Below are 25,316 nucleotides of genomic sequence, written 5' to 3'. Positions count from 1 at the left end.
TGCCCAGAGCAATGAAAAATCACTGGCTCTGTACCACAATCAGTTGCTGCTGCAATGTTGGGTCTGCGGTGGGAGGTTGAAACCAACATTCTTTGGAAGCTTGAATTTCATGTCAATGGCCCCTGTGTTCTTGTTCCATGTGAATAGGATTTCATCTACTGAAATAATAATTAATCCTCATTTGCCTCCTCAACACGAAAACAAATGAGTTTTGTTTTATTTCTTATGGGATGGGGGAGCCGGGGGGTGTGGGGTTAGTAGGGACAAGGGACAGGCCATTGTAGATTCATCAGGGCAGATTTTAAATCCTCGTCTGCGTTTTTGTTTTTTTTTTTCGTGGGGGCGGAAAAGGGGGAGGGGCGGAGAGTACTAAGTCCTCATGCTTTGACGACCAGACAGTCCTCCACAAGGCTGTGCAATTAAATCACGAATAAAATAAACGGGTGAGACGAACGTCGTTGCGAAACACCGCTACGGCAGCCTCGCGGCTCTCATGGACCAGTGCCACCTCGATCCGCTCGCTGTTGGTGGTGCCACCTTGATCGGTGGTCTGACAGTTCGGATGTTTCCGTGAATAACTCGCTGTCGGGTACTGCTCTAGGGATTTTGTGCGGGACTGTTCTCGTACGACTGAGAGGAGAGAGAGAGAGAGAGAGAGAGAGCTTTTATATGTATTTTCCTATTTTCATTTGGCAGTCTCTCAGACACACACCATATAGGTTTTATATATATATATATATATATATATATATATATATATATATATATATATATATAGAGAGAGAGAGAGAGAGAGAGAGAGAGAGAGAGAGAGAGAGAGGAGAGAGTCAGCCGGTCACTTTTTGACTAATGTGTTATCATGATAACCACAATGCCCTCTGAACTTCTTGAATGCAAGGATGCCCAGTAATTTTGATGTCCACAGCAGGATTCGAACCCGCATCCAGAGTATCAGAACGAGGTTGCTTTACCGGGAGAGTGAAAAAATATTTCACGAACTAATATATTTCACTTATATGGCAGGTACTCTACAGTTTTCTGCAACTAGCCAATGCAAATAGCACCCAGTATTTCTTGTGCGGTTCTTTAAGTTTTGTAATTAGTTCATTGCAACGTCATTTTACTGTAATCATTTGTCATAGAGCAACTCCGTCCAAGAAACTATGAACTGTAACTGACGAATAAATATGGCTTAACTGACTGACCGAATGAGACCCAATAGGGGACCCTCCCAAAAAACTTGAGAGAGATGAAATGCCACGATAATCAAGAACAAAGTGGGAATAAAGGTCGGCTGTTTAACCCTTGTTGTGAACAATATTGCCACCAGGTTTGCATTTTTGCTGAGGGATTTTACCGGAAAACGCATTCTCTCTCTCTCTCATCTCTCTCTCTCTCTCTCTCTCTCTCTCTCTCTCTCTCTCCTTCTTCCTTCCTTTCATTATGCACACACACACACACACACACACACACACACACACACACACACACACACACACACATATATATATATATATATATATATATATATATATATATATATATATATAATGTGTGTATGCGTGTGTGCTCGCCCGTCTGTAAGTACGTATGTATGTATGATTGCAGGCATGTTACGCTTGAGAATCTAATTCAAGAATGATTCACAGAGCATCCGAAGCTTGCACACAGCCCAGGGCCTCAGGTGTGGGTCATGACGCTCCTCTCCGTCCTGCATAACCTCTTGCATGACATGCTTATGGAAATGAATATTAAGGAGGAGGTCCTTAAGAGGGAGTTTTTAGAGGGATTTTTGTGTGTGTATTGAAAGGGAGTTTTTCTACACTTGGAGGAATTTTTAATTTTTAATAATAATAATGATAATGTTATTTAATAGGAATCCACAACTATATAAATAAATTGTATTATTATACTTAATAATAAAATTTATTTTTGCAATTGAGGATTTTATAACACAATAGAGTATCACGATATTGTGAATTTCTTATTTTCAATCTTATTATTATTTTTTTTTCTTTTTTTTTGTCTATCACAGTCCTCCAATTCGACTGGGTGGTATTTATAGTGTGGGGTTCCGGGTTGCATCCTGCCTCCTTAGGAATCCATCCCTTTTCTTACTATGTGCGCCGTTTCTAGGATCACACTCTTCTGCATGAGTCCTGGAGCTACTTCAGCCTCTAGTTTTTCTAGATTCCTTTTCAGGGATCTTGGGATCGTGTCTAGTATTCCTATGATTATGGGTTCAATTTCCACTGGCATATCCCATATCCTTCTTATTTCTATTTTCAGGTCTTGATACTTATCAATTTTTTCCCTCTCTTTCTCTTCAATTCTGGTGTCCCATGGTATTGCGACATCAATGAGTGATACTTTCTTCTTGATTTTGTCAATGAACGTCATGTCTGGTCTATTTGCACGTATCACCCTATCCGTTCTGATACCATAGTCCCAGAGGATCTTTGCCTGATCGTTTTCTATCACGCCTTCAGGTTGGTGCTCGTACCACTTATTACTGCAAGGTACCTGGTGCTTGCACAGGCTCCAGCGGAGGGCTTTTGTCACTGAATCATGCCTCTTTTTGTACTGGTTCTGTGCTAGTGCCGGACATTCGCTTACTATGTGGTTTATGGTTTCATTTTTCGTATTGCACTTCCTACATATGGGAGAGATGTTATTTCCATCTATCGATCTTTGAACATATCTGGTTCTTAGGGCCTGATCTTGTGCCGCTGTTATCATTCCTTCAGTTTCCTTCTTGAGCTCTCCCCTCTGTAGCCATTGCCATGCGTCATCGCTGGCTAGTTCTTTAGTCTGTCTCATGTATTGTCCGTGCATTGGTTTGTTGTGGCATTCCTCCGTTCTGTTTGTCATTTTCCTGTCTCTGTATATTTCTGGGTCTTCGTCTACTTTTATCAGTCCTTCTTCCCATGCACTCTTGAGCCACTCGTCTTCACTGGTTTTCAGATATTGCCCCAGTGCTCTGTTCTCGATGTTATTATTATTATTATTATTATTATTATTATTATTATTATTATTATTATTATTATTATTATTTTATTATTGAAGAAGATGAACCCTATTCACATGGAACAAGCCCATAGGGGCCGCTGACTTGAAATATAGTGTTCATTTGAAAAAAGTAACAGAAGGCAAAAGGAAACGTTGGAGAAAAAAAATTGATAATTAATAAATGAAGTAGATAAAACGGCAAGTAAATTCTCAAAATACATAGAAGACTTGTTTTAGGATAGTTTCTCAAAGTATTCAAAGAAAGGAGTTTTTCTTGAGGAAGCTTGTAGATTTTTTTTTCTTATATTACGAACGTCATGTGATGTTGACTTGGTAGAGAAACAGTTATTAGAAGGAAGAAGGGAGATAAATTTGAGAGAATGAAGAAAGAAGATACGAAGGGGAAATTTGAGGAAGAGCAAGAGGAGAAGAGGAGTTAATCACAAGGGAAATAAGCTCAAAGATAAATACTGATAAGAATGGTTTGAGGTGAGAGAGTTGGTATACAAAAGGAGGAAGAGACTGATAATACATTTGGTAAGCGTAAAAACAAATTGAAGAAATGCGAAACAAGACTCTCACTATTTTGGAGAATAAATGAATAAAATGTATTTAAATGAAATAGATTTAGTTTGGCTTGAGAGAGAGAGAGAGAGAGAAATAAGTAAGGCTCAGCAAAAAAAAAGCACTGATGAGATTATTTTTTAATTGTGAGATCATCTAATTTCAAACTGCCATAGGAGTAAAATCATACAGAGAAATTGTCCCTTTTAAATTTTGCTATTTATATCACTGCAAATAATTTTTTTCAGGTCACTTCAAGAAAAATGCGACGTCAGGTCACATAAACCGATCTATATTAAAAAACTGGAATTCCCTTCTTTCTTTAACGTGACTTTCACCAACATCATAATTTTCTTCTTCTTTTTCTTTGCAGTCATGTTCGTCTCGCCTCTTCATTAAAAGAAAGTGATAAAAATGACAACAAAACTGACCGTCGCTTAATAATTTATTCAGATATTCTCAGACACGCCAGACCGTGAGGAAATTCTTACTGGATGCGTTTCTCTTAATTCAGAATCCAATAATTTTCAGTAATAATTAATGTGTGCTCCTCTGCGATAATTATATTTTCGACGTTTTATATATATGTATATATATATATATATATATATATATATATATATATATATATATATATATATATATAGTGTAATGTGCGCACGCACGTATGTATGTATATATGAGTTTTCTTACTACTTTTAGTGTATGCATGCCTGTACTGTAAATATAACTTACCTTATAACTTACTTGGCGAATGCCGCTGTGTAGCTACCTATAGAGATGGATAAATCAACGACAGAATGTGGAATTAAGCATAAACCATAAAGATAACTGAAAGTGAAATGATTCAACGGCCGCCTGACCTAAAATGACCTGGTGGAAATAATCTTAATTTTATTTGATTAACAGTAGATTCCTTTCGAATCAGAATTGCACTGCTAACTGGTCTGGATGGATGGCGTCTTTACTAAAAGTAAGATTCGGTTATAACTATGTAAACATTGCCAGGAATACATACAGAAAATATAACTTTGCTATGATAAGGGAGAATGTGCCATGGATGATATTGCCTAGCCGTGGCAGTGCTAGTGGAGGAATTGGCTCGGTGGGGTGTTGGGAGGCATGGACTGTTGGGGGAGGGGGCGGGCCTGTTGGAGGTGAAGCAGCGAGTCTATCCAGATCCCTCGTCACCGTCTGGGATTGGTCAGTTGAGGGCGAGAGTCCCATGGTGTGTGACGGGTGACGGCTATGGCCGTTGATAACCGCTCAACCTCGGCCCTATTTAAAAGGGCCGAGCAGTTAAGGCGTTGGCAGGATAGTGAAACGAATAAGACAGATGTAACAGTCAATAATAGGAATACTAAAGTCAATTTCAGTGACGGCTGCATCTTTCTAGCAGCTTGTGCTGCGGGCGACAAACAAGAAGTGCTTCGCCTCTTGGAAAAAGGTGCCGATATAAACACGGCCAATGTGGACGGCTTAACGGGCCTTCATGCGGTAAGTAACCCAGGAAATATATTATTTATCGTCGTTAAGGGCCAAAGGGGAGAGCGAAGGGCGTCCCAGGGGAATAGTAAAAGGGAAAAATTCACCCGAAGAGACGATTGGGGCCAGGGGCATCTGATTTCAAGATGGCTGCCACTACTCCGTATTTTGAGGGTATAAATAACAATGTTTCAGCGGCGCTGGAACCTCGGCCGGCCGTATTTCGGAGTCTTATTTAATGGTACTGGCTGACTGAGGAGAAGGATTCATTTATGCACAGTATAAATCACGTCATTAATTTGTTTTGGTGCCAGGTAGGTTAGTTGCCTGTTGCGCTGTTAGGGGCGCCAGTTACCCATTTTTCCGTGCCCATAACAACCCACTGGGCACGTACTGAAGTAAAAGGGAACTTTCCTGGGGTGATCTTTGCAGTTTTTAGTGCGGTATTTTCATATTTGTAAAAATAAGCCTGTCAGTTGTGTAGGTTCTCGGGGGTTTCCGTTTAACATGGGTCGGTCAGATACTAGGAGTATAGGTAGCTTAGGTCTTGTAGCTCTCGGGTTACACGCCCAGTTTAAGCTAGATAGGCGAAACTAGTCAGTAGATGTAGTAGTAAGTATGGCTGTAAATAACCCATATTCAGTGAAAATGAGTCGTCAGTGAAGCCAGTTAGGGCAAATGAATATGGATATGGTAAATTGGTCAGTAGGCCTAATTTTGCCTATTTGTATGGGACTAGGCAAGTACATTCTTGATATTTGATCAACTAGCCCTAATGGTTAAGCGAGTTTTGCATCATAAGAATAAAAGCATGTGAAATAGGGTTAAATCATTCGTCACTAAAGACATTTTGGGAAGTAAATTAATCACCACGCTCGTCTATTGCATTAGGTATAATAATAAAAGTGAGCAAAGTACTTTTGAATTAATTTCACTGAGGCTGAGACGTTTATAGAAAAGCCTAACTGGGGTTGAATTAATAGGCTACTGTAGTTATAATGGATAATCTGTAGGCTAATAGATCAGTAGACCTAGATCGATTCTGGGATCAGTTTTTCATGGAACTCTTGTGTATGAAATGAAATTCGTAGGTGATTTACTGGTGTTGCTACCTTTTATCTTTAGTCAGCATAAGATTAGACTTTTATTCTCTTAAGATTAATGTAGCACATGGTATGGCAGCTAATGTGATGACAAATTAGAGCTACACCTAAATTGCAGAGCTTACAGTCAGTAAAGATATATTGTTAACTGTCCTTTTCCTCAGTCATTTATGCGTATTTGAGGGTTAAAACTGCTTTGTATAAATAAAACATAGCGGTACATTTTATTAAAGCTTGTTGTGTTTCTTTATTTTTCCCAACAATGTAATCAAATTTCATGTACATGTACTGTAAATATGATTTTTTGTGACAGAATTCTACCAAAGTACAAAATTGACACCTTAGTAGACCCAGTTTTGTATGTTTTTATGAAATAAACTTATAACCATGTCAATGCAAAATCCAGGACATTGGTTTTTAAGTATGTATATTTATTGAGAAATAGCCATTATATGGTAGATATACATTAACACTGATAACCAAGTGCTGAATTGTTGTTTACATGATATTTGTATCAATTATATTTTGAGTAAAGTTCTTCTTTAAGAATGAACACTAATACTGATACAGAACTATAACTTTCAGCAAGAAATCACTATTGAAATAAACAGATGTGCCTTAAAGAAAAATTCAGAGGTTTTGAGCTGGACCATATTGAAAGAAAGAATCATTGAACTGTATATCATAATGAAACTAAGCATTAGATTCTTTGTGGGTAAACAGATTCACAAGTCACACAGAAAGCTCAAGATTAAGTGAGGATGTGGAGGTAATTACAGTAATACAACCTAGCTGTAGCCTGCGTATGTATTATATATATATATATATATATATATATATATATATATATATATATATATATATATATATATATATATATATATATATATATATATATATATATATATATATATATATACATATAGCAAATATCACCAGTTTCCATAGAAAGGAGAGGATTGCATTTTTTGGAGGGCTCCGTTACACTCCATGTCATCCCACATTGTATTGTGTTATATATCTGTGGATGATACTTTTATTGTTACATCAAGATAGGGAGTGATAACAACCAGAAGTACAAGGTAGTATAGGTGCCATGGCCTCGTTACACGAGTGGGTTACTTGCTCGCCTACCAATTCGGTAGCCAGGAGTTCGATTTCAATCTAAGCCTGCATGGAGTCAGGTATTTGTTTCTGGTGATGAGATTCATTTCTCGATATAAAGTTGGCTCCTCGCCACATCAAAATATCTAATCCTTTGGGCCAGCCCCAGGACAGCTGTTAACCAGCTCAGTGGTTTGGTTAAACTAAGATATACTTAACTTAATATAGATGCCATAAGTTCAATACTGTACACTGTATCTTTTTTTCATGACTAAATAAATAAAAGCACGGGGTTAGGTTACCTTGGGGACCATTTCACTCTTTCACATGCTTTCAGCTCTTTTAAATACTCTTAGTCATTTAGGAAGAAAAAAAATATACAGTACTGTGCATGCCATCTGATGGTCAGTCTAGCCAGGGAAAGGTTTTTATGTCGTGAAAAACGTTTGTTGGTCATTTAAAGGATTTTCTCCTTTTTGTTGCCTTGCAAGCCTTCTTTTACTCAACATAAAATATCTTAATTTGTTAGCCAGATATTTAGTTTTGTATGGTTGGTGGGTATGGTACAGCATCAATATTACAGCCATTTGTTATTTTGTCCTACTGCTATCATTATTGAATGTTGTGTCTGGATGAGAGTAGCCTTCCAGAGCTCTGCTAAACCTTTACTTACAAAGTGTTGGGGGCTTTTGTAGCATTTTTTTTATCAATTCTGCCTGTCACTGTCTAAACTGTCAAGATGCTTGCTGTACTACCCATTTCATCACAACTCCTGCAACTAAGTTGAAGGCGTTATGCATGGAAAGAGATAGTCTTGCCTTACTATAAGATTTAGTTATGGCTTCTGATTCAGTAATTTCAGTAAACTATTTTAAACTTGGTTATAACCTTTGAACTGTAAGAGGTAGACACCTCATATTTGGCATGCACATATACTCCACAAAAGTATTTTCAGATGACATCAGATTAGTAACTGTATTGTACAACATGACTTCTAAAGATTGTTGCTGTTGAAAACTTTTGTTTTAATCGTGTAGTGATCATTTCATTTAATGGAATACTCTTAAAAGAGGTGGTTTTCGAAAGGGGGGGAGGGCCGTATTTTTTTCAGCAATACACTTAGAATGCTTGTTTGTTTAACTGTTCAACATGGTGGTTTACTCTTTCCCAACAGTTTTAATTATGATCTCGACCAGGTTTAGGAAGGTACATCATTTGGCTTTTTTCATTAGTACCTGCACCCAAGTTACTACTGCACTTTAATTCTTAGTTGTATCAGCTTCCCGATGATGTTGAGGTACCATATTGTTACACTGCTGTGTACTGAAAGTTTTTTTTTCAGTATTTTTATCTTCAGTAAAAGGCCTGCAGACTAAATGGTCATTCTGGTAGTGTTGTTAGTGGTGATTATGGTCTTGATATTTAAGAGACTGGTCATTAGGTTTTCAGACTTCATCTGACTTTTGCCGTGGTTTTGTATGTTTCTGTATATATGTCCTATACAGTACAGTAGTTTATGTTTTGGAAAATTGCTCAGCTTTTATTATAATATGCAATATCCCCATTAAGATTTTTAGGGGTTGTTAAACCTTAGATTTTATTTAACAAATAAAACTTCAGCAAAGTTGTTCGTTGTACTGTAATATGAGTTAACACTTAAATTGAAATTTAATTCCTGATTCAGTATATATGAAAATTGCTAGAGGTTTGTTATCACGGTGGGGTGTTGCACCCTGTTTCTTTATGATATTTGAAAATATACAAGGATTGATGAGAGTTGTGTATTTTTTTATGTACTGTATACATTTCAGTTATTATTGTTGTTGATTCTCACATATCAGGGTTTATATTGGTGTAGATTTATGATAAAAACCCTTGCTGTGTCTCCCCTCATCCTTCTTGGTTTTTGAAATGGTGGTATCAGTAGACTTTGTATTTAAATACTGTACGTACATTCTTTTTACATTATCCTTCTAGTCTTATTATTATCTTGAGCTAATGTGGTACATTAATTGTAATAACTGATTGCTTGGCATCACTTTTTTTTTTTTCTCTGAAGAGCATAAAGTTCATTAAATTTTAGTCCAGTAGTACGTATTCATATGAGACGTAACTTATGAATGTTTAGATTCTTTTATACAGTATTATATGGTAAATGTGTTTGGATTTGTCATGTTTTTGATTTTGCCTGTTGTACATTGTTAACAGTGTACGCCCACAGTCTCTGTTAATTTGTTTTGGAGATTGTTTCTTTCCTTTTTAAAGATATACCAATATTATTGTTGTATGAAGAACAGTATTTAACCTATATAGTCTGCACTTCTGAGAGGCAATTTCTCTGTGAAATAAGAGTGATTTTCCATCAGTAGTCCTGAAGTGTTAGGTTTTTAACCTAGATTGTGTTTTACCCTAAATGCCATTTTAAGGCCTCACCATATCTTGTCATGAATAAGATAATTTGATTTAAATATGTTCAAAGTGTCATCATATCAACTGTACATATTGCAGTGATTATTCTTTTCCTCATTTGATTATTCTGTATTAGACTAATAATGGCAGTTTGCAGTCGTAAGTTGAGCCTTTCGTATGTCGAGGTACCACTATTTGGAATTTTAAACCATTATGTACACCTGTATGAGATGTTGATTCAAAAGTATATACTTAGTATGGCGCAGTATGATTGTCAGGAGCGTCTTAGAATTAATTGAAGTTAATTAATACCTTGTGTTAAGTTTCTTGTTCTCCCTCCTAAAAAACCCAACAGAAATGCGTAAGTTTTTAGAAACTATTTTTATGCATGGGTTAATTTAGATGCTGTCTCATATTTTTTTCAGTTGCAATCTGCTAAATAGTAAGTTAAATGTAGCTTTGTGAAGTTCTGCAAAACTGGGTCATCTGAAATGATAGTATACTACTCGTATTGTCTTGTTAGATCATTTGTCATGAATTAACTTGTTTGAGAATACTAAATTCAGTATGTCTTTGTAAAGTCCGTTGTTTGTTAATGGATTTCAAATGCTTTGTAGCCTGTTGTCATTTTTGGGTTGTCCAGAGCAATTTATTTTCTTGAGCTTGGTTCTCCAGTGAGTTTGGCTTAATTTACTTTACATTGCAACCTCTAGGCCCTGTGTTCCTTTACAAAAACCTGCCTGAAGTGATGGTTTTTTTTTTTTTTAACAATGGTTGTTATTATTTATAAATATCGTAGCCTGTATGGCCAGGTCATCTTTGAATTGGTGTTGCCTTATATTTATAGTAAAGCAGGCAGCAGCATCCGTTTTCTGTTGGGGTGCCTTATACTACAACATTGAATGTAATCGTACTGTATAACTTGGATCCGCCTCCTAGACATTTTTACAGATATTGATGTCTGTAAATTAAGTAGGCTTTAATTTTAACCTGGAAGTGCCTTGTGTTTGTTGATTGAAGTTGCCAGTCTTATTTGTAGAGATTTGTTGCTAAAATCGAGTTTTTTTTTTTTTTTTTTTTACTCTTTAAAGCACAAGGGGTGGTAATAGTTTATTAAGCGATTGTTTTATGTGTTTGTGTGTAAGAGTTGAGCCAATTGTCTACAGCTTTTTGATAACTACTAGCTGTGAATTTTTTTGCTACAAAGTACTGGGTACCTTATTTTACTTTGTTGTAAAGTTATAGGTAATAGTGTATCATACTTTTATCTATTAACCACTGACAGTCGTGTAATGGTGATCTTCAGATGTGGTGTTGGCCTTTGTAATACAGCGCAGATAATGTATTTGTGGACTGGATAATTATAGTATGCAGTTGGGGTCTTCTTTATTGCCGTACCGTTCTGTATGGGTGCATTGATAATAAATACTGTCACGCGAGAAGCCAGAATGAGTTAGGATAGGTCATGAGAGTCTAAAGAATGGTAGATGGTTCTTTAATCATTGGGATAGTGACAGAAGACCTGTCTGTTTGCGAGAAGAGCTATATAGGAACTGTGAACATGAGTAACGATATAAAGCATACTATAGTAACGAGGAAGATTGAGCAATGAATGTTGGCAGGGGTTGTAGAAGAACTGAAAAAATTATCGTTGAACAGTAGATATAAAATGAATACCCTGGATAATGGCAGGATGAGGGGAGCGAGGTATGTTGCTGCAAGAGATTTATGCAAGAGAACAGGAGAAACCTGTATGAAAACCAAGTTGGAATAGATAATGGAATGTATAGTCAATTCTCTTTGGATCAGTGTATTGACATTTGACAGGTTTGTAGTAGCATTGGAGGATGATAGGTTGATGAAAAAAAAAATGGAGTTTTGTGAGTATTCCGATGAAGGGAAAGGGGACAACCTAAGTATACAACGTGTGGGGGGAGGGGGGGTTTTGAAGGAGGTTTTTAGAAAGGGAGGGCCTCGATGTGAGGGAAGTTAGAAAGTGCGGATAGTATAGAGATAAAAGAGTGCCGTGTGTGGAGACTAACCGAGATCACTGTAATATCCAAGAATTTGGTTCGACACTCTACTGATGTCCCTTTTATTTAGGTGTATGAAGTGGCTGATGATGTGCAAGTCATTTCCTCATAGGTCTCATCCACAATTCAACAGTTGAAGTTTGGTTGTGTAATCATATTTGTGGTAGGGAAATCCGTAGGTTATGTGATTGTCGTAAATCGTATATATGTCATCCTTGGAAGTAAAAGTGAAGTAATTTTAGTGATTGTTTCATCCTTAGCAAGAGGTGTTTATCGTTTTTAGTTTCATTATTCATAGATGTAAGGCGTGCTTAATTTTATAGAATCATGTTAATGCACCAATTTTGGTCGTTGTCATTCATATAAATAGTTAATTTAAACAAAGTTCACGTTTTCATCTATAGTATAGAGAGTTGCAAAAACGGATACGAGTCCATTCATTGTTTAGTTTGTCAGACTCGTACACCCTCTTCCTGACTTCCAGGTAGCCTAAGCAAACGACCCGCCAGGTAAGATGCGCTTTGTAGGATCATTCATTTCAGGTTAGAAGATGCGACACAAGGTGTGGGACTTGGAGCCCCAGTGGTTATGAGTTGGGGAGATCTTTCTCATCTCGTGTCTTTGTGTGTGTGTGTATATATATATATATATATATATATATATATATATATATATATATATATATATATATATATATATATATATATATGTGTGTGTGTGTGTGTGTGTGTTTTGGTCTTTTTATTACGAAGAAGAGAAAAAGACGAGTGCCACGCGGAATGCGGAAACGAACGCACATACACCTTTATACCCACCATACCCTCTTAAAATCTAGTCAAGGACACCCACTTGACCCCTTCCTATCCCTCGTGTGTCTCCCTGCCCTCCCCTCATTCTTAGATTCGCGTCAGCCCAGAGAAGTGTCGCAGAGGTGGGTGTTCCCAAGGGCGTCTCTTCGCTTGTTTTACTAGGTACTTGAAGCCTTTGAGCCAAGAGTGGGGTTAACACTGTCTTGCCTTCAGCCGTTGCCCTTTTTTGAGGTTTTGAGGGCCACCGTCCGTTGTGTGAGTCATATTGGGGGAGATGAACAGATTCAGCCTAGAAAAGCCCAGACGACCAGGAATACCTTTGTAACTTTATTATGTGTGTGTGTGTATAATATTATATATATATATATATATATATATATATATATATATATATATATTATATATAATATTTATTATTTTATTTATTTAATCAGTCTACCTATCTTTACCCATTGCCCATTTCTTTTTAGTCTTGATATATTAATTCAGTGGTTTTTTTTTGTTTTAATTTTTATGAGTTAATTACTGCTAGTTTTGCTATTGGTGTTTCCCATGTCTGATTTTGGTTTTCGAAATGATATCCCATTTTGTGGTTTTAATAGCCTCTGATTTACTCCATAGGAATATGTAGGTTTTGATAGTATTGATACTCGAAGGTAGAACCATCTTTGTGAGCATGTCAGTGGCACTGCTCTTTAATCTCCCTTCGTTCTTTAGGCTATTTAAAAGTTTTAATCCCCTTTCGTTTTTTTTGATCTGTTAAAAGTACAGAAGTTTCTTGTGTTTGTTTGCGAGTTGTATTTGTGCTGGAGCAGTATATATTAATAGCTTTTAGGTGATCATTCTCTCCCGTTAGGGACACTGTCAAGGGTATGATGTTTGTTAGATTCTTTTTGCTGAGCTACAATTTTCTGAATGGTACATCATATGCATTAATACTGCACACAATATGAAAAGGGTTCAAAGTCACGAATTATCGAGAAACTTATGAATGGGTTTCTAGTTTAAAATACCTTGCATATCAGAATGAAAATACTATTCTGTTCGTTCTTTCTGTCATGGATTTTTCGAGTTCCGTGTACAATACCTGCAATGGTGGTGTTTTCGGTTTTCTTTTTCACATTATTGTGCTTATACGGCTACCTCCTATCTCGTTTGATATTGTTTGATCGGTGCCAATTAATCTTTTTCAGTGGCTGCTTTTAGAATGGTTCCATTCATCGTCGATTAGTATTACATGTATTTTATTATATGGTATTCGTGCAGTACTGACACTATTTTTTGATAGTCCCTGAAGTATTCTTTTAGATCACCCTGAAGGCGGTCGTTGAGTCCTTCCTCGTGACCTTTAAAGTAATTTATATTCCCCTAAGGAAGGATTCAGTTTCTGACTTAACAAGACACAATAAACCAAGGAAGGGAAGAGAAGAAAGGTCACGGGACAGCAATGTGTGTTTATGTTTGTCAGTGATGATCTCACAGTTGTTCTTCGTCATATTTGGGTGCCACCTAACGGACGTCGAGTATGACCTTTGGTAACAGTGGACATCTAAGCAACAAAGAAGCACTTTAATAGGCATTATGTACGCATCTTTAGCGAATGTTACCCAAAGCTTAACTTAGTTAACATATTAGAAGACATTATTCATTTTAGAATTTGGGAGATGGGATTATCAGAAGAATTGAGTTCATATTTTTGAGAGCAGTATTTATCTTAGAATTTGGGAGTTGGATGAAGAGAGGAATTGCTTTGGTAAAGGGTGTGAAATTCGGGTCCTCAATTGACGAGATACATGTGATTACGAAAGAAAAAGTGAAAGATGTTTGGCTTAAACCTCCTGGGTTTGGTACTTTAGTTTCAGTGGGAAGGTCTTGTGCGCGTTTTCGTGGCGTAGTTTCCCGCCATAAAAATTGAGGTTCTCTTCGTTTCAAGTCGTGATTCGACCCTGGCTAACTTAAGGGTGTGTAAATGGAAACCGCGTTTCAGTTATGGCGACGATGGTTTGCTGTTCACTGTTGATATAACCGATAAAGATTGCTGAAGCGGAGGTGATTTTGGTGCCATGTGCGTGGTAATATATATATGTAAAAAAGAAGGTTGTTGCGTTGCGAGTTGTCTAATAATTGCCAGCGAAAAGAACAAATCAGCTGGTTCCAGCAGTTTCGCCTGAGGGTGTTACTGATACCTTGATTCTCGTAAGTGTTTATTTGAAATAGCGAGAGGCCCAGTTGCTGCGTTTGTGAAGTGGCTTTGGCTAAGTATTTTGAATTCTTCCTCATTAATGCCTTTTGTTGTCGTGGTGGTGGTCTTCGTCGTATCTAGCTGCTGCTGCTTCGCTTTTGTAAAAGTTAGAAATAATTAATGGAGAGGCTGTTAGGCTTAATGCAACATTTATGTGGGTGACGTTGAATGAGCTACAAAAGCTCGTGTTATAAGCGTTTGTTTTGTCTAGTCGAGTGTGGTATTTGTAGGGGCATGTAACACTTGTTGGTGCACATCCAGAAAGGCAGGAAAAAGGAATCTTGTTTTATTTTCCGGGAACCTTGGAAATGGTTTTTAAGGTTCATCGTTCACGCATGAACGTATCCGTTCCCAATGATGTATTGTGCTACGTTCTTAGTGTTGTTTTGTAAGGCAAGAAAGATGTAACTGATGTTTTCTTCGGGTTTTACTTATTCTAGTAGTCAACAACAGTCCTCGTTTGTATTTTAAACACTGTTGGAATTTCTAACCTAAGTATGTATTTCACCCCTCTTGTGCTTACCTTAAAATAGAAAAAAAAAAATGATGACCTCTTTGAGTGGCTTTCCCCTCAACCCTTTTGGGCCATAAATTTCGCTTAGAGGCAGTCAGCGGATTCGAGTAGTATGCCTTTTGAACGCACTTGCATATATGCTTGTGCTCTCACCTTATGAGGTTCGGGATCATTTAGCCTTTTTAGAAAGAGAAGTTTCTCTCTCTCTCTCTCTCTCTCTCTCTCTCTCTCTCTCTCTCTCTCTCTCTCTCTCTCTCTCTCTCTCCTTAACGGCTGTCAACCGGTGAATCCGCGTTCCATCCCGGGCGAGACAAGGACGTCTTTCGATCTAATCATGGAATTTTTTTCGCGGTTATTGGTAGAATGTCAAAGTCGTGAGTGATCAGTGTTTCATCTAAACGTTTATAGTTTAATTTAAAAATCGGGAGTGCCTAGATTAGGTCATATTCGCCCCCACCAAAGTGGAAACCATTCATCAGATACGTCTGTCCAATATTGCAGTTTCAGTCACACGATTAGGTTAGGTTAGACGTGCATTTTGTTCTGATGCTTTTTCTTTGAAAAGGCTGAATGTTACAAAAAATTTTGCTGAACTATATTTGCTTGCTGTACTGCTTTATCACGCTGATCATTTCGGAGAGCTTTCATTTTCTTGGCTTTCAAAATGTGGTGCGGTCTTGCTTAGATGCATGTTTTTAACGAAAGTTGCTGTTGTACAGTAACCTGGAACTCTCTAGCCTCCGTGCTATTGTTTAGCTTATTTTATACCACACACATTGGCTATATACTACTGCATGTTGTGATAATTGGCCATAGGGGTGGCGGCCACATGATGAGGCGTCGTAGTCTTTTGGGTTCTTAACAAAATGTTAAATATTCTCAATGCACGCCGGACTCTTTTCTTGTCCCTTAAATATTCTAATCTTTGGAAGCTTGTCATTTCTGACCTTACGTCTATGTATGTAGTGACTAAAACTCATGCCTAACTTAGATGTGCGATGGTCCGTTTTGTTACTTGTTTTGGAATAGCCTGCTTAGTCACCGCAGTAGCCTCACTGCTGATGCTGCAAATTGTTCAATCCCAAGTGCCCCTTAGGCTAGGCCAGAGGTATTTGATCAAAGCAGCAATAGTTTTGCAACATTTTGTTCTGTAAACGTCAACGATGCTGAGAAGTGGAAAAATGGAATAACCACATGTTTTGGTGCCTCCAGCCATGGTCGGTAATTGGCTCTTAGCTTCTGAATGCAGGGAAGGGGTTGCTATTGTGTTGGAAAGGAGTGCTGGTGTACACTAGATTTTGGAGTCATTATTGCATGTACAATATAAGTTTTCGAGAGCTGTTGTTTTAAAGAAGAGATCCATAATTAATTACTGAGAAATAATAAGCTCCCTCCGTATGATATTGCTGGCATAATGTAGATTTCTTAATAACTAATACTGCGATTTCCTATTCGTTGCTTGTCTTGAAAAGCCTTACAAGTTATGGTAACTATATAAATATTATAAATATTGTGACGTAATCTTAGATTATGTCATTAGTAACAGGTGATGTGTGAGGAATGTCGTCTTAATCATTACTGCTCGAAGGCAAAGTTTGTAAGCCATTTTAACGACCAGATGCACTGTTGAAATATTACCGCGAAAAGATAATCCCCAGAGTGTTATGAAGCTACAACTTGCCCTCTAAACCGCCTGTGGCCAAAGCCACTAATACATTTGTAAGTTCCCAAAATACTGTCGTAGATTGTGTGTATATATACTCCAGCCTGCTTACGGTATATTATAATCTGAATTCATTCAGATGTTTAAGGCGAAAGTACATAGATGATTACTGTTGTGGTTTGGATTCTTGATAATTTATGTATATACTGAAAGGGCATGTATTGAATATGTAATCTGGTAGCCAGAATGTTGTTGCAATTCTTGCTTGGCTGTAAGTAAATAAGTGTCGTTGCAACATTGAGGAAGGTACTAGCCCCGATATCAACCCAGAAAGAATGATTGGACGACAAGTAGAGTTGTTTTATCCTGGCTGTGTATTTGCTTATAATCCCATTAAAAGAATTAACAAGGCAGTTATATAACTTATTTGAGGAATGGTTGCTTTGAATTTTTAGTGTGGTGAAGGCGAATGGCACTAGCCTCCATTTTAGAAAAAAATCATCAGCTCTATATTTTTCACGTCATGATAGTCACATTACTTGACACCTTTATGTCTGTGATAGTGTATGCTCGGAATTAGTTGCTGTTGGAAAGTTACACAATATTTACAAATTATTTCCGTGTAAAACTTGCATATACGTCAAAGATAATGCGCTTTGTATGAAAAATCGTTATCAACCTATAATTCAAGGTGGTTTTTGATTAAGTAAATATTTAGTCTTTTTAATGTTTGCTAAATTTTATAATATTTTCTATTCTCAGTTCTTGATTTAACTCAATGCATTGTGTAAAAGTCTGTATTGAAGGTTCTTTTTATTGGGTCTTTGTAGCATCGTGCCTACTAGGCTACTATTAAAATGTATGTCTACGCTACTTATTACATTTTTTACAGTTGTATTTTCTGTACTACTTTAACCGAACGAAGTTTGTAGTGGATGTTTCACCTGACCTGTCTGTTCCTAATTATATTTATGATTACATGTGAATATTTTCGTACTCTATCTAAAAATGTTTTGTTATTTTCGTATGATCCTCCTGTCCATGCTCCTTAGTATATTAATGACTACCGGTGAATATTACTTTACTATATCGAACAAAATTTTGTGTGTGTATGTACCATCTGTCAATGGTCCTTAGTATACTCGTATTCATGATTAGAGGTGAACATTTCTGTACCATATGGAACAAGTATGTTTCCCTCTTTCAGAAGTTTCCACTTTTATAATCAAATCTCCAAAAATGGGAATTTGTTAGTTACAGTTGTTTTTCCTCGATTGGACACCTTTTCTCCTTACCTCTTCTTTCTGGTACGTGAAAATCCCAGGGTAACTGATCTATCGAAAGGATCAACTGGCCGAAGAATCTGGTGGACATAACGAATTAGTTACAACACTTCATAACTGTTTTATGACGGTGCTATAAAACAAGGGGTTGGGGGAATCGGGTGCCGGACAATAAGTGAACCCCTCCCCCTAACCAACCTTTTTTTTTTTTGGGGGGGGGGGGGTGGAGAATTTGTTTTGAAATTGTAGGAGAAATATAATCATGAATGTATGCATTTAATAATAATAATAATACTTTATTGTATACAGTAATAATAATTTTATATTTCAGCTCAGGGCCATGCACATGGAAAATACAAAGTAGAGACGATACACTTTGAATTTTGTTTTATACTTTCAAACTCATAATGAGTTGGAAGGTTTATTTACACTTAGGACGGTTGTAATGTGATTTGGGATCTATATTGAAAACTAATTCAATAGGCTTTTCTATAAAACGGAAAGGTATTCAATTTGCAATAGATGAATTATGCAAATCAATGAAAAATCATCCAGTACATGTTTTTGACTGGGCAGTCTAATGTGGTAATGATGATGATAATAATAATGAAGTAATTAATACAAATGTGTGATGACATTATTGTAACATTTACAATCACTTTCTTCTCTGAGCTTCAGGGTTTTAGTGTTAAGTACGTACTTAGATATCAGTAATGTCAAATTGTAATATTTTGCGTGTTACTTATGGGCAATTTAGAAATTCAGACAGATACGAATATTAAGGCATTAAGTCACACACTATATATTATATATTATATATATATATATATATATATATATATATATATATATATATGTACAGTGGTATGTGCATATACATATGTAAATTTTACATATGAAGATTGGCTTATGTATATATATATATTTATATGTAAAAACTTCCTCACCCATCGCTTTTTCTTTCTCTTACTGACCCCTCCTCGAGTGCATTAAAACTACCAAGTAAAATACAGAGGCTACAGTACCGACAAGGTCTGGACAGGAAACATTGTTTGCATACAGTTTGGAAACTGTTTCCTAGTATGGACAGGCCTTAAGACTCAGTAAAACAAATTAAGTCTTTTTTTACATTGATTTTTTTTTAGAGAAATATACACTTACAAATCTTTTCTCTCCTTACAATATTGTACAAAGAATCTAATGAAATTCTTAAAACTGATTAATAAAAATACCTCACATGTGACATCTTTTCGTTTTTGTTTTTTAGATCAATGAATAAACATTGATAATGAACACATAAGCCTAATTAACAAAAATATTTAAATTTGAATCCTTAAAGCCTGTCCACACTAGGAAACATTGTTTGTAAACAAAGTTTGCAAATAGTTTCCGAACTGTATGCAAACAATGTTTCCTGTTCAGATCTCAGTTGTCGTCAGGATGACTGTTGGTGCAGTAGCCTCCGTATTCTACTTGGCTGTTTTAATGCACTTGCAACTTATCGCTGTTTGTCTGTGTCGTGTCTCTTGGGGTCCACCTGTGAGTGCCTAATGACTGCCAATTAGCTGTGGTCTGTAAGTATGGCTGGCCGCCAAAGTATCTGTATCAGCCCCCCCCCCCTTCCCCCTCCCCGCTTCCAATGTCTCTTCTCCTCCCCCTCCCCCTCACTTCCTTGCTTTGCATTAAACTTGAGATGACGACGACGATGACGGTGTGCTGGTGGGTTCCTGAAGTAGTATATATACATCCGGTGAGGGGTTCGAGGACTAGGGGAGAAGAACTTGAGGTGGAGTGTGAGTTTCTGAGAAATTTGCTGCCCCCGTCACCTCCTTCTCCCCCCCCCCCCCACCCCCCCCTGCCTCTTCATCCTCCCTCCACATCTCTCTTCCTCACATCCTCGGTGAGCTGCTTTTTGTATTTTTTGTAATTCCCATTTATTCGTCGATATTGCGGCCGGTCTTTGCTGCTGTTTTGTCCTTGATTATTCACGTTTATTTGTAAGGTTTGTCTTGTTTTTCTTTATCCCTCCTTAGTTGGGGGGGGGGGGGGGGGATGTCTTGACAATTCATTCAGCCTATTGATTAATTTATTACTGTAGTCTTTATTGTGAATGACCTTTGGTGCTGGTTCGCTTATGTTGATATATTAATACCTCCTCCTTAGCATTGTACGAGTACATGCTCGTAGCCCAAGCCATGTTTGCTTTTCAAAGTATTGACAATTTGCAAGTCATTTTTTAGAATAGTCGGATTGACCAGGTTGCGTATAGACGAAGGTGACGTTCATTTAATCCTCTCTTTGGTTATATGAAAAATCATTGGATTACCAGCAGAATTTGAGTGCAGTTTCATGCTAGTAAACACCCACAGGGTTCATATTTTGCCGTGTTGGAACGCCGTAGACGCCGAGTGGTGTCCTTTAGCTATTTTTGTTCCCTACTGCATTTACAGGTATCATCTTACTGGGTGTTGTAAAGTTCTTACACAAACTATTGGCCATATATGTGGTCTTTTTATAAAAGTTGTTCTTCTACCTTAGTAGAGCTCAGGTTGTTTGCAATTATGCAAAACTTTCCCTGGAGTGGTGGTGGCCCTCTTCATCTGGACTTTTTGTTATAATTGATTAACTGTTGGATGTTATCTTCCCGGGCCATTTATCGTGCCGAATTGTAGTGGTGTTGATTGATCTGTCATCCAAACATTTGATAGCGTATTTATTTCTTTATTTACTCGTATCTTACGAGTTCAAAAGCATTGATTTTTAGATCTCATGAGAATTTTTCCGCCTAAAATATGACTTTTAAGTCTTGTTCCGAATGTTCTTTAAGAACAGGTTTTTATTTCTGCGTTTATAAAATGATAAGCGTTTCCCAGGTTAATATGTTAACGGCCCTCTGCTCGACCCCAGTAAGCTTCCCAGTTTGATGTCTGGCTTGTGGAATTTATAAATTGGCTCGTCAGTGACTCCCCGCCGTTGATAAAGCTAAGTCTGTTTGATCAGGATAGGAAGAGGTATCTACGGGTTGTCATCATTGCAAAATTGATGGTTCCGTTTTGTTTGTTTGTCCGTTTGTAACAGGATTATGCTAGAAGTTTATGATGGAGTCTGTGAATGGCAAGTAATTATATTTTAAGGGTTAGGTTGCTATTTGTGTAGGACCGTATAGGGTTTGATAGTGCTAGAATTTCAGTAACCTCAAATGATCGCACATGAATCTCTCAAAATGACCTCGTTATTTTCCTTTTTTAAGAATTGGTATTGATAGTAACGATGTTGTATGGCATGTTTTTGACAAATGGAGAAGTTAATATTTTTTCCTTTGATTGAGTATTACTCCCTTATCCTTTGTTACTTTCTAATGAACACCATGTTCTTTGGAAGCTTGAATGTCAAGTCAATGGCTCTGTGGCCTTGTTCCATAGAAATAGGGCTCATCTTTTGAATGATGTTATAATAATACTTCTCTATTTCTTTAATTCGTAGAAATAGGGATCGGAGGTATGATAAGACATTATCGATTTACATAACAAATTTGAACCTCGTGATTTTTAAGAAATGTTTAAAGCAAGCCATGATGGTAAAGGTCCCGGTTAGGGTCACAGTATTTGGAGAGAGTGCGTCAGAGTGAGTTGACGTGAGCTTCCAGAGCAATTACTCGACTGCTCTTACGCATGATGATGATAGGGTTATGCAAACCTCGGCGTCTTCAATTGACTTAAGCACTGTTTCAGATGCCTAGAATCTAGTAAATATTTCGTTATGGTAGAATTGTAAGCGACTAGTTTCTAGCAAGTATGTTTGTTGTGCACGTACCTATTAAGTGTTTATTTCTTCTTTGGATTTGTTAGAAAAGGAAAAACTCGCGTACCTATTCAAGCATTTATTTTTATCGAGATATTTGTGAGGAAAGGTCTAGTTTAAAAAAAAAAATAACTTTTGTAAAGGTGCTCCGAGGATTAGCGCATCTTTTAAAAAATTGGCCATGTTTCCACGTATAAGGAGAGAGAGAGAGAGATTGCCTATTTGGATTGGCGGTCAAAAGTCATAAAAGAGGAGGATGTGGGGAATCTTTTGTCTTAACCAATGAACGAAGTTGACTTTGTATTTATGAATGCAGTCGAATTCACGAACAGCCACGCTCTAAATATTCTGTAGTTGGGATAAGACTTGGGCGACGCTCCTCTGAATGCTTTTACTGAGATCATATAGTGAGATCTCTTTCTCCTGCCATATAATCGCCATTTCATTTTCCTCAAGTGGTTATCGTGCCTTTCTTTGCTCACCTTCGTTTTTCTTCCGCATGACGTCCACTTCCCCAGTTTCTCCTGTTCAGATCATAACGTACCTCAGTTTGTTTCAAGTCGTCAGAGTCCCCTTCTTTCCTGTCACTATCACTTTCCCTCGCCCCCTTCTTCCTCCTCTCGCGATCGTCGTCTTTGGCCTCCATCTTGGCTCTCCCCTCCATCATTTTCCTCATTATCATCTTATGTGCCTCCTGCTCTCCTTCAGTTCTTCCTCTCCGATCCACCTACCCCGTTACCCCTTCCCGTCCCCTGGTCCTCTCTTTCTCCGGTCTCCCCTCCCCCACCCCCTCTACAACATGGTGTCTGCCGTGAGGGAGTCGAGTAGAGGTGATGTCATGAGTTTACAGTTTCCTAATAAGGTGGTGCCTTGGCTTCTCTCTCTCTCTTTCTCTCTCTCTGCTAGGGCTCGTAGTGGTGGCCGTTCAGGTCGTCACTAATGGCGGGCGGAAAACGGCGGAAGTTTTTGGGTTGAACGACTCACTTTTTCAGTTCTATTTTTGGTTGAGGGGCGCAAGACAGCTCTAGTTTGTGGGTGAAACCTGTTGTTGTTGGTGTCCCGTTTTGCTGCTACTTTTAGTGTCACAAAGCTTTCGAACAGTGATGAGAAAGTTTATGTTCTTCAGTGGACACCCGTGTAACTTTGCTCTTCCTTAGGTGTTATTTCTGACAGTTTCCTAGTTCCTTCCTTCTCCCTTTGGTGACGGGAGTTAGCGGAAACCTGTGATGTGTCATTTTACGCAAAGATTAAGTTGCGCTCTTGGTTTTTCCCTTTATTTCATCTTCATTGCTTTTTGCTTTGTACCTTGTCAAAAGCAACGGGGGGGATTGCGTGCAGCTTTTATATCTTGTTTATATGACAGTCTTTAGCATGGTCTCTTGAGTTTTGAAAGTTTGTCGGCTAAAGGGTAAAATTTACTTCTGATGATTGTTTACATGATGATGTGGACAACTGAAGATAGGTTAGAAAGTCAGTCTCCTGATAAGGTCCAAACACATATTTATATATTACAACGCATTGGAAAGTTGTTAAACAGGAGAAGCTGTTGATTTCTTCGTAAACTTCCTGTTTGATAGATCCTCTCTTTGATTTTTATCTCGCCGCCAGAAAGTAAATGGGAAAATTAATTGTACTCCCCGCGGCTATGCAAGGATTGGTGGTTTAGTATTTTCCACTGTATAGGCATGATGGACGACGAGATTATGTGGTCTTTGTACTTCTCAATTCATTAACGGAAACGAAAAGTTATTTTAACCATCTGTAAATTTTTCCTTATTGTAAGCAAGACCGCGGGTATTTCTTTATAAACACAATAATATGTTTTTATTATCCATAATGTGTGAGCGTGCATCGTCATAAAGTTTGTAAAACGATGGTTTTCAGGGTTAATAGTTCAGACAGTTTGTTTATTTTTTTAAAATCGTTTATTTGTATATATTTTTTTTACATCAAGATAGTTCTTGTTTACTTGTCCTGTCAGTAACACAGAAAGACTGTTTTTGGCTTAGGTTTGATATACATGTCATCTTTACCATGAAAAATTTTATATACTGAACCATATGGATTACCGATAGAGCTGATATTGTCCAACCCAAGGCAACGCTCGCTCGCTTCTCTTCCTCGTCAATCTCTCTCTTCCTCTCTTCTCCTCGTCTCTCTCTCTCTCTCTCTCTCTCTCTCTCTCTCATCTCTCTCTCTCTCTCTTCTATATATATAATATATATATATTTATTTATTGCGTACACCGTACACGTAAAACAAGGTACCTTCAACAAGGTATTCCTCAGCCTCTCCTTGGTGAAATGATTAATCTCTCTCTCTCTCTCTCTCTCTCTCTCTCTCTCTCTCTCCTCTCTCTCTATTTGTCCTCATTCAGTCAATTCCTAGAACCCAATGCCCATTTAGAATCGAACTCTATTGTCTGATGTTTCCTTAAAAAGGCAACGTCTAGACGGAAGGGAACAGGTAATTACATTCCTGTTTAAGCGTTTTTTAAAGGAGTTCCTTGCAGGAAGGGGAAAGGGGCTAGTAGGGGTCTCCCAGGGGGGGGGGGGGGGGGGAGGCGGTAGCGGTAGCGTTTGAAGCAGGTAAACCGCTGGAAATTGGGGCGAAGGAAGGTAGGCGTTTTAATGGACTGATTGATTGATTTTTGTAACTTACATACGTACAGTTAGCATGTTCGGGAGATCACATTATCTAGTTTAACCGATACTTTTAATTCAGTCCTAAAAAATTACTTCTCATTTGCTGTACTTCGGACCAGTTAACTTTTAAAATATGTTAAAAATAAGACTTACCATAAGTCAAAAAGTCTGTGGACAAGCAAGTAGTCTTGACATAAATAAAAAGTACCACCTTAAGGGGGCTGGCCGCGAAAAACAAAGATCAAATGTAATATCGTCATAGTAATGGGTTGAAATATCAGGTAAACGGGAAGAAGATTTATATAAGTTTGTTGTGAAATTAAATATAAAATTGAGTAGTCGGCCAAACTAAATAACACTGGCAAATAAATACCAGACGTGCCTGCGGGGTGGCAGTAGCCAAGATTTAGGATTCCTAACGTTTCTTATAGATTCTAAATCCACTCCCTTGGCATGAAGAAAAATATATATACTTAAGGGCTGGGTAGGGGTCGGGTAGATGGAGACATGTAGCCTGTGCGAAGTGGTTGCTCTGACAAATGGCTCCTTGGTTGGGGTGGTATTCCCTGGTCTTGGGGTAGTCTCTGGTTGGGAACGATTTGTACAGTGACTTAGGTAATGGTTCCTTTACTGCGTGCTGCGGATGTGTGTA

General features: G+C 37.7%; 1 protein-coding gene across 15 annotated transcripts in view; it reads left to right on the top strand.

The window, feature by feature from the left end:
* The first annotated feature begins 4,761 nt into the window (after positions 1–4,761).
* LOC135224563 (protein phosphatase 1 regulatory subunit 12B-like) overlaps positions 4,762–25,316 on the top strand; it is a 237,150-nt gene continuing 216,595 nt past the window's right edge. For 12 of the 15 annotated variants that reach the window (XM_064263736.1, XM_064263727.1, XM_064263772.1 and 9 more), the window contains exon 1: positions 4,762–5,070. In XM_064263736.1, the coding sequence (XP_064119806.1) occupies positions 4,822–5,070 (249 nt within the window). In that variant the 5' untranslated portion in view covers positions 4,762–4,821. The remainder of the gene's footprint in view (positions 5,071–25,316) is intronic. The other 3 variants (XM_064263799.1, XM_064263789.1, XM_064263782.1) reach the window with 1 other exon arrangement.

The sequence above is a fragment of the Macrobrachium nipponense genome, chromosome 20 (assembly GCF_015104395.2).
Source record: "Macrobrachium nipponense isolate FS-2020 chromosome 20, ASM1510439v2, whole genome shotgun sequence".
Classification (NCBI taxonomy): domain Eukaryota; kingdom Metazoa; phylum Arthropoda; class Malacostraca; order Decapoda; family Palaemonidae; genus Macrobrachium; species Macrobrachium nipponense.
The sequence above is the reverse complement of the archived record's forward strand: the minus strand, read 5'-3'. Positions and strand labels throughout refer to the sequence as shown.